General features: G+C 36.6%; 1 protein-coding gene across 1 annotated transcript in view; it reads left to right on the top strand.

Moving 5' to 3' along the window:
* amon (prohormone processing protease amontillado) overlaps window positions 1-17292 on the top strand; it is a 288241-nt gene that overhangs the window by 204200 nt on the left and 66749 nt on the right. The window contains exons 2-3 of the mRNA XM_073959324.1: window positions 8770-8877; window positions 16934-17207. Coding sequence (XP_073815425.1) covers window positions 8770-8877; window positions 16934-17207 — 382 coding nt within the window. The remainder of the gene's footprint in view (window positions 1-8769; window positions 8878-16933; window positions 17208-17292) is intronic.

Below are 17292 nucleotides of genomic sequence, written 5' to 3'. Positions count from 1 at the left end.
AAACGTCAAATCAGCAGTTTGACAGATTTTCCACTTTTTACACAACGAAATTTGTCGAGCAGAAAGTAGGAAACTCTATGCCGAATTTAAACTAGAAATAAGTTTCGGTTCAGATTTGGATATAACTTCCATTTATATGTTCGCCCGATTTCATGTATTTGGTGCACCAATCACGCAAATTCTGCCCAATTTTGACGAGATTTGAAAATGTCACCGTATTTAAACTAGAAATAAGTTTGCCAAATTATACTAAAAGTGGTTCAGATTTGGATATAGCTGATATATATATATATATATATATATATATATATATATATATATATATATATATATATATATATATATATATATATATATATATGTTCGCCCGATTTCATGTATTTGGTGCACCAAACACTCAAAATTCGTCAAATTTTGATGAGATTTGGAAAATGTCGCCGAATTCAAACTAGAAATAACTGTGCCAAATAATACTGAAATCGGTTCAGATGTGAATATAGCTCCCATATATATTTTTGCCCGATTTGAGGTATTTGGTGCACCAGACATCCAAATTCCATCCAATTTTGATGAAATTTGGAAAATGTTGCCGAATGTAAACTAGATATACGTTTGCCAAATTATACTGAAATCTGTTCAGATTTGGATATAGCTGACATATATATGTTCGCCCGATTTGAGATATTTGGTTCACCAAACACCCAAATTCTGCCCAATTTTAAAGATTTTTATGTTTTCGAAAATTTTTTGAAAAAATTTTGCAGATGAAAAAATTCTCTACAGGTACATATAGTATTTATGATTTTTTTGTTATAACGAACTGTTTTAGAGCTATAGCTGTTCGGAAACACAGATCATTTATATGCACATACAAGTAAGGGGAGCATACACATTAGGGTAACAAAAAAATGAAAATGTTTTGCATTTGTTTACCCTCCAAAATTTTTCATTTGATTCAATAACCTAAATATGAAATTTTATAGTGATCGGTTAATGTTAACCCGTGCCCCCTGAGATATCTTTATTTTCGTAATAATTGTTATGGGGCGAAAGGTAAGAAGTTGTTATAAAAGCCAAGAAGTTGTTATAAAAGCCACAATTATTGTTTAATTGATGAAAAAATTTTATCAGCTCCTGTAAAGAGCACAATTATACCTGTCTTAAAAAAAAAAATAATTAAAAGTCGGACGGGGCCGACCATGTGATATTCTAAACCACTTCCCCTGGGCACTAGTTTTCTTCAGAATTTATTTATATGATTGCAAATTCTCCTTGTTCCTTCGGGGATGTTGCCATTACTTGGTAATGGACAATTTTGGCTACATATACATACACAAAAAATTAAAAAAACTTATTAAGAAAGAAAAAAATAACAAACACATTTAGAAATAGATTTTGGTGACTTTATCCGTTTCGATTAATGAAAGGGATCAATATTTCGAGGTATTACATTACTTCTAATCAAAGGTAGCATTAAAACTTCAAAACCGCGTACAGCATCGGAATTTGCATCAATTAATTTCTCTACCATGATTTTAATACTTTTCTATCATGGTTGCGAAATTTGGTAGAATGGAAGGTAAACGTAGTTCTTTATAAACAAACCATAACTATCAACGAAAAAACGCGCTTGTATGTCACTGTACGCCTGTACCAACATTGAATGGATGGTGCTTACACTTAGGAAGTTTTTGCGGATTCTGAAATTACAATGTTCATAGATGAGAAAAATAAAAAAATCGCCGGAGCGCTTTTTAAATCGCGAGCAATGTTCACATTTTTTTTAGGTTTTCACGGTTTTGCTTGGAAACCGCAACTTCTATTGTAGTGGGATTAGAACAATTGTTGTAGATGTGGAAATTCTCTACAAGATTGACCTTTATGACTTTTTCCTAGGTTGTACCATTATTGAGATACAGAAGTTGAAATTGGGACATGGAACTGACTATATTGTGTCCTTACAGAACAATGTCATGCACGATGCGCCTTAACTAACTTTGAATGGAAGGTGCTTAGACCTGGGAAGTTTTTGCAGATTTTAAATATACAATGTTCATAGATGAGAAAAATAAAAACAAAAAATCGACGAAGGAATTTTTAAATAAATCGCGCTCAAAGATAACATTTTTAGGGTTTCTTAGGCTTTCAGGATTTAGCTTGGAAACGGTACTAAAGAAAATGTAGCAGTGAAAATTCTCTACAGTTACTGATTAATAAGAAATAAATTTGGATATTTTGCCCACAAATGTTATGGTCAATTTTACACGCTAAATACTATCCCATCATTATCAACAATTATTATCCTTAACCAAAACTATTAAGTCGTGCAAACATTTGTCAGTATTGAACTATAACTGCGTGATTTAGGTTACACTACCCACAGCCTGTATATACTAGTCTGTAACGTTGTTATCTGACCACGAACATCAACATAATTAGCATCAATGGAAAGTTCAAGCATACCTCTTCTATATAACTTACATGGTTTTAACATAGAAGAAACATATGACCGTTGTCCTGCCCATGACATTAAAATTTTTCTAGGCGAATTTAATGCCAAAATTGGAAAGGAGAATATCTTTGGACAAACAGTTGGGAAATTCAGTCTACATAGTGAAACATCAGACAATGGAATGAGGCTGATAGACTTCGCAGCGGCAAAAAACATGGTAGTTAGCAGTACCAGATTTAAGCATCTCGATATTCATAAGGGCACTTGGCTGTCTCCAGACCAAAGAACAATAAATCAAATTGATCACGTTGTGATAGATGGAAGACATTCATCGAGCGTGTTGGATGTACGATCGTTCCGAGGAGCAAACATAGATTTGGACCATTACCTCGTTGTAGCAAAGGTACGTACCCGTCTAAACGTTGCAAATAAAGCACGGACAGACACAACACGAAAGTTGGACATCGCCAAGCTGCAAACACAACAGATAGCCACAGCATATTCCACTCAACTGACCCAATTGCTTAATGATAGCGCTTCTCGTCCCGATAACATATCAGCACAATGGCAAAATATTGCCCACTCCATGCAAACAGCCGCAAAATCAGTATGTACTTGGATACCAGAGACCTCCACCAAAGAATCCGTGGTATGAGATGTACAGGAGACAGAACGAAGTCCGAAAATTCTACCAAAGAGTGAAGCATCAAACTGATGGCTTTGGTACAGGAATATCCTCCTGTAGAGATCAACAAGGTAATTTGGTAACTGATACAGACAGTGTGCTCAGGATATGGAAAGAACATTTTTCCAAACTGTTGGTATCCGTGAAGACGGCGAAGATACCACAGATCCAATCCCAGATGATGGTATTGAATGTATACCGCCCAGCCAAGATGAGGTAAGGACAGCAATAAACCGGCTGAAGAATAATAAGGCGGCAGGAGCAGATGGCCTACCAGCCGAGCTGTTCAAAACCGGAGGCGACACGCTGATAAGGTGTATGCATCAGCTAGTTAGCACCATCTGGCAGGAAGAACGCGTACCCGACGATTGGAACGTGAGCATCCTATGTCCAGTCCACAAGAAGGGTGATAAGACTGTGTGCTCCAATTATAGGGGCATAAGTCTGCTCCCTATTGCATATAAGATAGTATCTGGCATATTGTGTGAGAGACTAAAGCCTATGGTCAATGAAATTATTGGACCCTATCAGTGCGGCTTTAGACTTGGCAAATCCACCATTGACCAGATATTTACCTTGAGACAAATCCTGGAAAAGACTGAAGAAATGCAGATCGACACCTTCCATCTTTTCGTCGATTATAAAGCAGCATTCGACAGCCCTATACGTTCAAAGGTGTTCCAAGCCATGTCTGATTTTGGTATTCCTGCAAAGCTCATTCGACTTTGTAGAATGACATTAACTGAGACGAGATCCTCAGTTAAAATTGGAAAGAACCTCTCCGAAGAGTTTACTACCAAAAGAGGTTTCAGACAAGGAGACGGCCTGTCGTGTGATCTATTCAACATCCTGCTGGAAAAGGTCATACGAGACGCGAAGGTCAAAAGAAATGGAACGATATACACGAACAGCCATATGTTACTGGCTTATGCCGACGACATTGACATCATGGGTCGATCGGTAAAGGAAGTAACTGACACCTTTGCAAAGTCGAAAGAGAATCTGCTAAAGTTGGTCTGGCAGTAAACGGCGTAAAAACCAAGTTGATGGTATCGACGCGTAATATGTCCATAAACACCGCACCATCTGTGAATGTTGGTACCTATAATTTTGAGGTAGTAAAGGACTTCGTCTACCTCGGCACCGCCATAAACACAACAAATAACATCAGTTGTGAAATACGAAGAAGAATAGTGTTGGCTAACAGATGCTACTTTGGGCTGAGTAAGCAGTTTAGGAATAAAGCCATCTCTCGTCAAACAAAAATAACACTGTACAAAACACTGATACTACCCGTGCTAATGTATGGTTCCGAAGCATGGGTACTTGCTCAAGCAGATAAGGCAGTGCTTTGTGTGTTTGAGAGAAAAATTCTTCGAAAGATCTACGGGCCAATCTGTGTTGACGGCGAATATCGGCGTCGTATGAACATCGAGCTGTATCAACTATACAATGACATCAATATAGTTGAACGAATCGAGATACAACGATTGCGATGGCTAGGCCATGTTATTTTTTCTTAGTTCGGCTTATGGAACAAATGTTCTGTAAAAGGCCAGCTAAGTAAGTAAGTAAGTAAGGTTTTAACATAGTTTCCGGGAATAAAGATATAGTCATTTCACTAAAAATGTTTACCAATTTTCTCACAAAAGTTCTGGTCCATTTAACCCGCTAAATATCGTAGACACTATTTGATATAGACACTTTTCGTTGGCCGGTTTTCGGAAAGTCGTACCATTTTTGAGAAAAAATTAAAGAAAAATAAATAAGGCCTCCTAAAAATACTTTTGATTTCGAAAATTTTTTCCACACATGGGATCGATGTGGACTTTTAGGACATTGCTTCTAATGCAAACCCATGGTGTAAGAAGTAAGGTGTTTGCATGAATTACAACAACTAACAATTTTACAATAACAACATGGTTTTATGGGAACTAAATGTCAACATTTGAATACTAGGGTATTTCCAAAATAGTTCAGAAAAATTTACAGGAAATCTATTTATTAAATTTTGGAATATTCGGGGCAGATCCTAATATATTCTGACAATTCAGTTTATAAAAAAAGTTCAAAACCGTATGATTGTCACTTACACCTTATATTATTACACCAAGGACAAACCATAGCTCTCCACAAAGTAGCTTTGTAGGAATTTCTACTATTTCCCCTTTATATGTTTGTCTGTTTTGACTGGGCTATTTGGAGTAGATTTAGTTATGTCAGAAGGTGTTTTCCGATAAGGTCCTTTGTGAAATGTGATGTAATGTTGGAAGAAATTTTGCGATGTGTTATGTTGCAGCCAAATAGTATACTCAATTCGTTAGTAATCGTGCTCATAACTTATTTATTTACTTAGGTGTCTCTGCTTAAACACAGCTTTTCGCTTACCGCCTTGTGGCTCATGTACAAAGGCCTTTTTAGGGGGGCATCTTTTGTAAAATTTTGTGTGGGATGTACGCGAAGGAGGGGACCCCTATATTCCATATTCTAACCAGATCTAGGCCTATCATGGACAAAATATACGAGGATCAAATTTTGGACTAACTTGCTTGATCCGCTCGAGAGTTATGCACTCCAGCCAGCCAGACAGACATTGCTTAACCGACTTCTAATTGTTTGAACACAAAAATGTGAAAATTTTCAAAAAATATTGCCAAGTGCAAAGTAAAAAGTTGATAAGTTGTTTCGTGGAATAGGGCCCAGTAGTGAGATTCTCTAACTCATTTTTTGAGTTACCGACAAAAATCGGTAAAATTAAAACGCAAAATTATGAATGAAAAATTCGCTAACTTACCGACAAACATCGTTAATTAGCGAAATTATAAGCATTTTGATTTTACCGATTTTTGTCGGTAACTCCAAAAATGAGTTAGAGAATCGCACTACAGATCGATATATATTTTAGAGTCATATACATTCAGAAGTAAAGTCTGAGTTTAGTACCAAATGGTTACAAAATATGGCATATATGTATTTAGCTGCTACCGGTATTTTAAATTAAAGAACATCCTCTCCGAAAAATTCAGGTTTTTGAGATGGAAACAGTCTAGCATGTGATTTTTGGACAGGGTGCTAAGAAATTCCTCCTATTATCAAATAATTGCGCCAACATAAACATATTCCACGTTGTATGAATAAAGAGTTGTATGAGCTATGTATATGTTCATTAGGGCTGACCAAATATAACATTTCATATATAAAGTTCAAGTGGAAAAAATTAAGGGATAGGGGTGCCAACAAATTTTTTGCTTCGCCCCATAGTGGTTCAGAATCAAAATTCTGTAACTTTTGAACAGATAGAGGTATTTTCATAATTCTTTTTTTGTTAGACCGATAACACAGTCAGCTTTCCGGTGAATAATAAATAGTCAATTTCGGTCTGGTATTTGCAGAGGAATTTAAGGTCAAATTTAAACTTTTAAATTTTTTACTATTTTTCATCAAAATATGAGTGTTTTTAGTTAATTTTCTGGTTTAGAGTTAAGCTTGATGATCTGAAATTATTTGCAAGTGAAAAAGGAAAGCCAGGGACTCGAACCCACATAGTCACCAAATTACGTTACCTGGTTTCATTGGTGGTAAAGCAAATCTTCGGACGTATCGACTATGTAATGGCTTCTCTGTCCTAGAACTTATCGTTTTTCAAATGCAAATGTGTTTTTCTACATTAACGCGGATACTTGGCCACAGAAATGTATTTTCTTCATGACAAACGCTTTTTGCGCTGACTTTGAAGTTATGAGTTGGCTTTGAACGCTAACACGCCATGACAACATTTTTTGATATGTTTTTCAAGGACGTGGGTTCAAATCCCAGCCGGGCTCAGCCTGTTTTTTATTTTTTGAAATTTTGCCTTTTTAGGGCGAAGATCATTTTTTAATGATTTTTGTTAATTTCCTCGTTTCATTGGTGGTAAAGCAAATCTTCGGACGTATCGACTATGTAATGGCTTCTCTGACTTAGAACTTATGAGTGTTTTTATGTTTTTTATATCTTCCTATATATTAAAGATGGTCAAACTCCAATAAATAAACTATAAAAATACCAAAAAACCAAACAAAAAATTGTTCAAAAAATTTTTTTTCAAAAATATAAAAAAATTATTTACAAAAAATTTATGTGTTTTAAAAAATTAAAGAAAATACTCCTTGGGTTTTCATAAAACTTATAAAACTCATATAAAAACTCATACACTCCAAAAAATATTAATTTGTGTAAAAAAACTGTAATTCATATGGGAAAACACACACATTTTTACCCATGTAACTTCAATAAATTTAAAAAAGTGTTAAAATGACGGAACCGGTTCAAAAGTATAGATGGACTGAAAGAGGAGACCTTCGGGCATCTTTCTGTGAAAACAGAACTTTGTTCCATGATGTTTCACAAAAGTTCTACTCCACTAAATTTGGAATTTCATAAAATTTAGTACCTGAGGAAAAATAAAATAGCTCATGTACTGTAAACGCTACGGCAATTTATTTAAACTATTTTTAAAGGCCACAATAGTACCTACCTAACAAAAAAAAAAAAAAAAAAAAAAAAAAAAAACACAATATCTGTTATCTTTCTCTAGAAATTTGCAAAAATTACGTATTTCCCAAAAATGGGGAAAATGTTCGTCTTTAGGGGCACACCACGCCCGCACCTTCCAATATTTTGATCTAATTTATTGGTTTCCTTAGTTTCAATTTGTTTACTATCGAATCCTATATAGAAATTAAATATCTGTGACAAGACAACATTTTGATTTTTGGCCAGGAAAATCGTTTCTTGAACCATTGTGCTCCCTGTTGAACTTATAACGACCATAATATGGTTAAATGTATCACATTACATAGGGTACAAAAGCTAGAAAAGAACCATTAACCATTGACAGTTCTGAACTTCACGGCCGTGTGAAAACGTCCCTACGGACTTTTTTTGTAAATCATTTTTTTTTTCAAATATTTTTTTTTGATTTTTTTTTTGTTTTTATTGTTTATAACTAAAAAAATATTTTTTCAATTATCCCTAATGTCTTTGAGTTTAGGTATCTGGGTCAAACCTATAGCTCTGCGTGTTGCGTGTGCGATCAAAAATACAAAAACAAAATACATGTATTTCAATTTGAACAAAAATCGTATTAACAGAACAAAAACAATATTAACTGTCTAAAAATTAAAAATTCCATGTGATGAAAGTTTGTGAACAGTGACTTTTTCATTAGTTTGTGGACATCGACTTTTTCATTATTTTTTGACATTTACTTTTAATGACGTTTGTAAAAAGTATTGGTAAAACATGTATAAACGTCAAATAAACTCTGTAGATTGATTTATGTGCAATTGAAAATGTCGTTAATAATAACCTGACTCTATTTCTTACTAATGGATCATCTGTACGTTCCACCCAGCCAATCATCAGTCTCTACAACAAGAACGTGTAATACGACAGCAAATTAAATTGTATTTTCCATTAAAAATTTTCAATCAAAAATTCTATGAATTTCTTATTGCTTTTGGACTTGAAACTGTGTGATGTCAATTTCAGAAAAAAAAGAAAAACAGAAATCAATCCATTAACAGTTTTATTAGAGGAATTATTTTTTTTTCGCAAAATTCATATATTTTTTTTTCTTTTTTCATTACAGTTGGTGGGTGGCAATGGACATGAGTATCATTTTAAACATCGGACTTTGCCACATGCTCGGTCTCGTCGCAGCATTACCCATACCCGTTTACTTAAAAGTCATCCAATGGTAAGTAACGACAATAATAAATGATTTCTTTATAAGTACCATTGTTACAAATTGTTATAATTGAATTATTTTCTAGTGAGAAAACTATATGAAAAGGCCATTAATAACAAATATTATAGCTGGAAGACTGATAATTGCTACTATTTGGAAACTACCAGTTACTTGGAAATTATTTTAGATAAGTTGTAGTGATAAAGATGTTCAGAAAAACGAAACACTATTAATTCGAAGCACAGTAACTTCTATCATTATAGGCGGGTATTCAAATATCTCGTACATCACTGTGTGAAAACGGAACTTCGTTCCAAGCTGCGCCCTAAAAGTTCTAATCCATTAAACTTGGAATTTCACTTTAGTACCTGAGGAAAATCAATATAGCTCACTTCGTGCAAACGCTACGGTAACTTATTAAAACGACTCTTAAAGGTTACAATCCTACTACCTAACAAAAAACAAGGAATACAATGTCCGTTATATTTTCTGGGAAATAGCTGTTTCTTTCTCCAGAAATTTGCAAAAAATACCGTTTTTCCAAAATTGGGAAACAATGGGGGTTTTGGCCAGGAAAATCGATTTCTGAACCACTGTGCGGCGCTCTGAATTTGTCCCTATCTGTTCTCCTCTGGTTTTCTAGGGACCCTAATTGACTTAGAGTATAGAGATTGGGAAAATTATCGTAATGTGTCCCAAAAAAATACATTTTCAGATACCCTCCAATTCTTCAGAGTCATCCATGTTGTTGAGGATTATATCAATTAACTCGCCCCTTAATCTATTTTGAAAATTTGGACTCACCTCTGGTATTTCTGTCTCTGCTTCACTAGTGATCATTCGGGTCTCATCCAAGGATTATCAGACCTATGCTCCCTAGCTCATCCAACAAATTTTGTGTGACAGTGCTTGGTGCGTCGGAGTCTTCATACGGCATGTAAATCGAGGATAAAACAAGTGAATAAGTATGTGAATTGAAACTTTCATCTACGGACAGATCGAATGTACGTACTTAGGGTATTTTTAGAATTTTGTAGTCCTTTTTGGGCATTTGAACTTGTCGAAAAAATGTGGATGAGGATTTAAGTTTAAAAGTGTTACGGAGCATGTACTTAAAGGAATGGACCGACATTGTCCATTATGGAAGTGGATCTTATGCTGGGAGTCATATCTTTTCGATAGACTTGTCCACGGAAAACATAATATCGCTGTAAGCAGGACCACAATGAGCAGTATCGGTATACATTTCCAAAGGCTCTTCAAACTTAGGGTCTGTTCTGCACTTGTGGGGGAGGTACCCCAAGGAGAGGACCGATATGGGCATTTTAGAAGTTAAACTAAGTTTGGATAAAATATTAGGAGATCGAAAGTTTGGACCAAATTGGTTGCTCCATTCAAGAGATATCGATAAATATTGGGAGTTATGGACCGGAGTTGTACATCTTCGAACTGAAACTAAGCTTGGACAAAATATGACGATGGCCAAATTTTGGACCACATCGGTTGATCAGTTCAAGAGTTGTCGTGCTCTACATCCACTACATGTGGTGCCATAGGGGTTTTTACAGCCATTACATATGGTGCCATAGGGGTTTTTTTACACTTTTCGGGCTGTTTTCTCAAGAAGTATGAACTTGCCCTGGAAAAGCTTTTACCGTCGTAATTGAGGCAGCGAACGAAAGTTGTTTCAACAAAAAGTGAAATTAACCGAAAATTTGTGTGGGAGGTACCAAAAGGAGAGGAGAAATATAGTCCACATTCGAACGTGATCTATATCTGATAGATATATTAAGATGTGTAAAGTATGGACCAAACCGGTCACTCCCTTCAAGAGTTATCGTTCGCACAATTTTTCCGAACATTTTTGAACTTTTGTGAGGGAGTTACCTGAAGGAGTGGACCGATATGGCTTATCTTCAAACTTAAACTATGTTTGGACAAAATATTACAAAGGCCAAATTTTGCACCGAATCGGCAGATCCGTTCGAGAGTTATCATGCGCACCAACCACTAACGACGACGCCATAGGGGTTGTGTGCATCTTTCAGGCTATTTTCTCAGGAAGTATTGACTTGCCCCTGATGAAACTCGTACCGTCGTATAGGGGACAGTGAATACAAGTTGTTAAAACAAAAATCAAAGCGATTCGAGAGCAGGCCCTAAACAAAACTTTTCCGAAGTTTTGTGTGGGAGGTACCCGAAGGAGTGAACCGATTGAATTCATATTGAAACCTCATAAAAGTCTAATCGAAATTTCAAGAGAACCAAATCGAAAATTGTCGAACTTTTGTGAGGGAGCTACCGGAAACAGTGGATCGATACAACCCATTTTCGAACTTAAACTAAGATTGGACAAAATATTACGAAAGTGAAATTTTGGACCGAATCGGTTGATTCGTTCCAGATTTATCTGCGTTCCAGCCAGGCAGACAGACACACGGACGGACGTGGCTAAATCAACTCTAAATTGTCTGAAACGCATTTCGTCCAAACATACTTGGGGTCTAAAACCATTATTTCGATGAGGCATATTTTGCCCGTATGAAAGTGTATATACCCTGGTTAGCATAAATGCTGAGGGTATAATTAAAGGTCTGTTGCGTGCTCCCCCTACCCATAGTGTGGTGATGTAACATCTTATATAGAACGATTAAATTAAGGTTATTTGTAGCACCTATACACTATCTTCGCACCTTGTCACTAACTGAGGCGTAGAATATAGCCTATGTAGTACCGCTTAGTACATCCAGCTTTTTTATTTAAGGTTGAGAGGGTTTTCCGGAGTTCAACAGCAGTAGATTTACAATGATGATAATTGATCTGCAAAAGCTTTTTTTTTTCTTTGATAATCTTCTCCAGTGTGCTTGGTGACAAATCTTATGGTAAGATCAAGGTTAAGCCAATCCTCGGAACGCCTAACTTCAGTATCCTGCCCAGCTCCAGATAAGGTACTCTTATTGAGGTTATCATGAAGGGTTTCGGAGTCAGAGTCGGAGTCTACGAGTCGGAGTCGAGCAATTTTGCTGGAGTCGGAGTCTGAGTCGAAAAAAATAACTCGACTCCGACTCCGGGCAACAAAAAAATCATTATTTATTTTAAAAGAAAGGTATAAGAAAACATATATGCAAACGGTATATTATACTAAGTTAAAGGACAATTCACAGGATATATACTATCCTCTGAAGCCGATAGCCGTAGTCGCTAGTGCTTTTAGCTATAAGTTTATTATAATTTTTAATTGTAATAAATATTTAAATAAATAAATAAAAACTATCCTCTGAAGTGTAGTCTATTCATCCTTATTTTGTTGATCCAATTGATTCTTCACATTTTTGCAAACAAAAGTAAAGTTCTATGACAATCGAATTAAGATTGGACATTTAACCTCTTTCGTCAGAAGTCTTACTGGTCTTCTCACAAAGGTCTATTGGTATTCTCATCTTGTTTTTTTATGAGAAGTCATCCTTGTCTTCTATTAAAGACATTGTGGTCCCTATGGGAAATCTTACTGAATACCCTGTGACACAAAATGGAAGTCAAGATCTGGGGTTGGAAAAATTTATTTTAGGAATGAAAGCCCCAATTGGGAACCCCAACTGATCCCAAAGCTGAAATTTCTGAGTTATGACATAATGAATTTTTTGATTGACCCCCATCAATCATTGAGAAAATAGCTTTATATCTCTGTTTGGAGATATTGTTTCATCATTTTTAGATGACATGTTTTCAGTTAAATAGAATGAGGAACCTTTCTGTCGAATATGCTGTTCTTCCAGCTCAATTCCTTTTCTTTTTGTTCTTAAACTCGAAAAGTAAAACAAAATGAAATTTTCTACAAAAATGTTCCACTGAAAATTATATGTAGGTTTCCCATATCCAAGAAATCGATATTGTCACGTTTTCATGGTCCTTTATCAGTTTTACCCGTTACTTACTTATGTATTTTGGTAAATTTCGCATAATCTATTAACTATATGTGAAAATGGGATGGTTACGCTTCTGAATTAGGGCATAATAAATTCGTTGTTGATTATCCACAGGTTCATCCCGCCATAACCCAGAAATCGTTGGATAAGAAAAATTTCTTTTATTTTGTATGCAGCATATAAACTGCGTTTTTCTCGAAATCGGTCACAAAAATATATGGCAATTGGTTTATTAGTTTTCGAGCTAGAGCTGGCATCGCAAAATGCTTTAATAAAAACATGGTTTTGTAGACGGCCTCAAAACTTCGTAATATCTTCCCAGCGAAAAGTTTGCCTCCAAAGAGGCAGTTAAATGATATGTACAAGTGATTTGGATGTGCATCAAATTATGCATTTTCACTCATGATTTTTACAAGGGAGTGGTCTCGGAAAGAGGCACTTCATTGCACCGCATTTTAACTGACCCTTTGGCATTGCATTTTAACTGAACCTTTGGCACTGCATTTTAACTGACCCCTTGGCATTGCATTTTAACTGACCCTTTGGGGTAGAATAGGAGGCAGTCCAGAGCACGTGTTTTATAACAAAATAAAGTGCATTTATTATTTGTGTAAAACAAAAATATTAATAACTTTATTAAATTAACACAAATTATGAAAATTCTTTATTGAATTCAATCGCAAACATGTGTGTTTCCTCCGCTCTTCATTTAATCCAAGCTTAAGTGCTTTTGCTTCATCTGCTAAATGGGTTTGATAGTGTCTTCCCATCACTAGTTAAGATTTCGACATGTACTCCAACAGCACTCCATTGGGAAATTTTCTTCTCGTGAGTTACCGGAAAAATGTCCACAAATTAAATATTATTTAGTTTGTATTAACAAATGTTTGGAAATGTTAACACGATTATCTCTTTTTGGAAATGTATTCCGCTGCTTGTAGAGATGTACAAACTGATTTATGTACATGTAGGGATCTCTAACAACTGCTAATAAAATGCAGTGAACGGAGTGCCTTTTTCACGACTCCGTTTGCACTGCATCCGGATGCTGTTAAATTGTTAGGAATTGGAGTGCCTTTTTCACGACTCCGTTGAACTGCCTCCGGATGTTGTTAAAATGTGACAAATGGATGTGATTCTTTGGATTGCATCCAAATGCGATTAAAATGTGAGGAATGAATGGAGTGCCTTTTTCACGACTACGTTTGAACTGCATAAAAACATGCCGTGAAAGAACTAGTCTACATTGCACTACTTCCAATTTATTTTGCTGGGTTTCTATTTCAGATGAAGAAAAAAATCTGCTAAAAAGTTATGTATGTTCTCGGAAAAAATCATGAAAAATGGCTTTTACTGAGCTTTACAACTGAGGGTCTCCTTTTAAGGCTAAGCACACTAAAATGTTGGCTTACATCATAATTTTTATTGCATGTAGTCCTTATGATTTGTATTGCCCCTTCATTTCCCCAAATTTTGAAAGCTTAAAGATTTTCTCACGCGGATGAATTACGTCCAGAATATACTCGTGCAAAAAAGGACAACCGACAAAAACTTTCTAACTTTGCTATTTTTTGTCCTATCTAATGAATATGTAAGGTAAGACTAACACGTTAGCCTATATAGGCCAAAATAGGGGAAAAAGTTAAAAAATTGTGCATATTTTATTCATTTTTGGTGGTATAGGAATTCACTTTCGGAGTCGACCCGGAGTCGGAGCCGGAGTCGTGAAATAAACTCGTCTGGAGTCGGAGTCGAGCCAAAAATTCCTCGACTCCGAAACCCTCTTATCATGTCAGCCTACCTAAAGGGAGCTAATACCATCAACTCCCTGCATAAGGAAATAGGTTATTGAATACCGTTGCTTGTTTACAGCCCCTTCATCTGGAGACCATTGGCCCATTGTGTTCATCCTGAAAAGAGACAAAAACCGTAGATGGCGATAATGATGGGAGAAGAGCGGAAAAGAGGTAGGAGGAGAGTAGGTAGAACAGAGAAGTGGAAAAGACAACATGAAATAATTAAACTTGTGAAGGCTCCTGCGATTAGTTAACATGGCTGCGGATCTCACAATCTCATGGACACCAAACAGCCTGTGTCTTTTTATTATCAGTCTAGGACAACGGCAGAGAAAGAGCTGTACGTTGCACTTATCCACAACACCTGCATGTTTCTGTGAAGACCCTTCCCTTGCAACCAATAGTCATTGATAGTAATCTCTGATATACCCATTGGGATCGGTCTTGTCCATCGCCGCGTAGCTTTGTCTAGGTTCCTGCGAAGAACTGACCTTCATCAAACTTGGCGGTCTTTGAAGTGGTCAACGAAAAGAAACAAAAAGGCAGAAAAGTAGTAGGAGGATAGTAGATAGGTCGGAGAGGTAGGGAAAAGAAAAGGGTGTTAATCGAACTTGTTGACGACCACCATAGCCACTTAAGGCTGCTGCAACAACTTAACAGGGCTGCGGATAAGACATTTATGCAATCTTCTGGACATTAATAAGCCTGTGTTTTTGACTGTCAGTCTAGGAAACTGGCAGAGAAGGAGCTCTTATCCACTGCGTCTGAGATGAGGATGTTCCTGAGAAGACCCTCCATTAGCAAACAATGACGTATCTCTGATATACCCACTGGGATCAGTCTTGGCAATGATCGCAAACCTCAGAAGAACTGGCATTCATAGTCACTGAAGCATACGAAACGGACGAAATGGTTGTCGTCTGTCAGACAACCTTATTCCCTTCACAACAACTGGCCGTGATTTCGGTTTTTTTTGACTGTACAGTCTGCTTGCTTTTGTAGCTTTGTCGGAAGGTTTCTCTCTGCCCACCAGCTGTCTCATCTTCATTACCTTGGTATGAGGTTTTTAGAAGTGAGGCAGCTGAGCAGCCATGCGAAACTATCTCAGAGAATTTTATTTAGTCTTCGCCTTTTTTGGCTTCTGTAGAGTCTTCTTGGAGGACTGTGACTTAGTCCTCTTGATGGAGAACTTGCAATAAGTAGGAGATTTAGAGGACTCAACACCGTCACAGTATTCACCGGTTGAGACTAAGTTGTCACCTTTGTATTCACCTTTGCAGTGGATGGGATAGCCGATGGCATTACGGTTTAAGGTTGCGCATTTGCAAAAGGCTTACTGCCACCATAACAGTAAGTTCCAACATATTTAAGCCTCCTCACAAAATTAAGATTCGTTCTAATCAGCTGACATTCTCTTTCGCTGAAGGTCAAACTTTTTGTGGCATTTTTGGAGGTCAGAGGTATCGCCAAACCATCGGTCCTTTTGGTGGGTTATTCTCTCTTTTCAATTTCCTACTCCTATGCCTTCTGCTTAATAAGTTATGGCTTGTCGCCCGGTCCGATGGAACATGTCGGTTCAGTATCCTTTACAACAGGTTGAGGTGCAATATCTTGACTGAAGACATGAATCACTGTTGTGTCCATAGCTTAACCCTCCTCAATGATAAATTATGCTATATTTCTGCTATGAGGTTGTTAAACTGTAATTTATGTCGCCGAGTTCCGAGATGTCGTCCCCGCCCATAATTACAGACCGTTTTTTATCACACAGGAACATGAGCTTCTGTCGACAGTGGACTGTTAGTGGACTTTCCATCTGTTCAATGTTGAAAGTCTTATTTTCAAGTCGAAGATTGGAAACATAAAAAAACTTACTGTTTATCGCCGAGTCAAAAAGGCGTGTCTTACGACACCACTTGCAGAGGAATATTGCATGACTGAAATACTCAGTAAATGTATGTTCTGGTCAGGAATCGAACATTCTGAGTGCAAGGCGGACATGCTTACCATTGCACCAAGGTGGTCCCCAATAAGTATATAACTCCCTAAATGTATTAGGGCCTTTAGATCTCGGTATGAACTGCCCTTGTCTTTTTAATATGGTTAATAGTATTTCAGGCCTTATTGCAAGTCGCGCCGAGTGTTTTTACACTGAGAACGAAATTCCGTCAGGTGTTATAATGTATGTTGAGATACTATCCGCCTCGCTGTTTACAATCTTAATTTACTTGAAATTAATTAAATTCAATAATGAACTAAATTTGCCTCACAGTTTTCAATCTTAATTTACTTGAAATTAATTAAATTCAATAATGCAATAAATTTTCTCTTGTTTATCTACAGATTCACACTGCTGTACAACAGCCTGGCTTTAAACGTGTCAAACGTGGTCTACGCCCGGCTGTCCATGCTATTCACGGTTTGAAATTCGACGCCACCTACAATACACAAACGAGTTCTGAAAGTACCGAACCCACAGATCCGTATTTTCCATTTCAATGGTATTTAAAGAATACCGGGCAAAATGGTGGTAAGGCACGTTTGGATTTAAATGTTCAAGCAGCCTGGGATCAGGGTATAACTGGGAAGAATGTGACCACTGCGATTATGGATGATGGTAAGTGAATGTGACAGATAGAAACAAAAACATATATTTTCATTAACTAATTGCAAACAAACGCACATACACACATATACAAATA

The sequence above is a fragment of the Musca autumnalis genome, unplaced genomic scaffold (genome assembly GCF_047663935.1).
Source record: "Musca autumnalis isolate F117 unplaced genomic scaffold, ASM4766393v1 scaffold_1, whole genome shotgun sequence".
NCBI classification, from domain to species: Eukaryota; Metazoa; Arthropoda; class Insecta; order Diptera; family Muscidae; genus Musca; species Musca autumnalis.
Note: the sequence above shows the minus strand (reverse complement) of the source record. Positions and strands in the feature narration are given on the sequence as shown.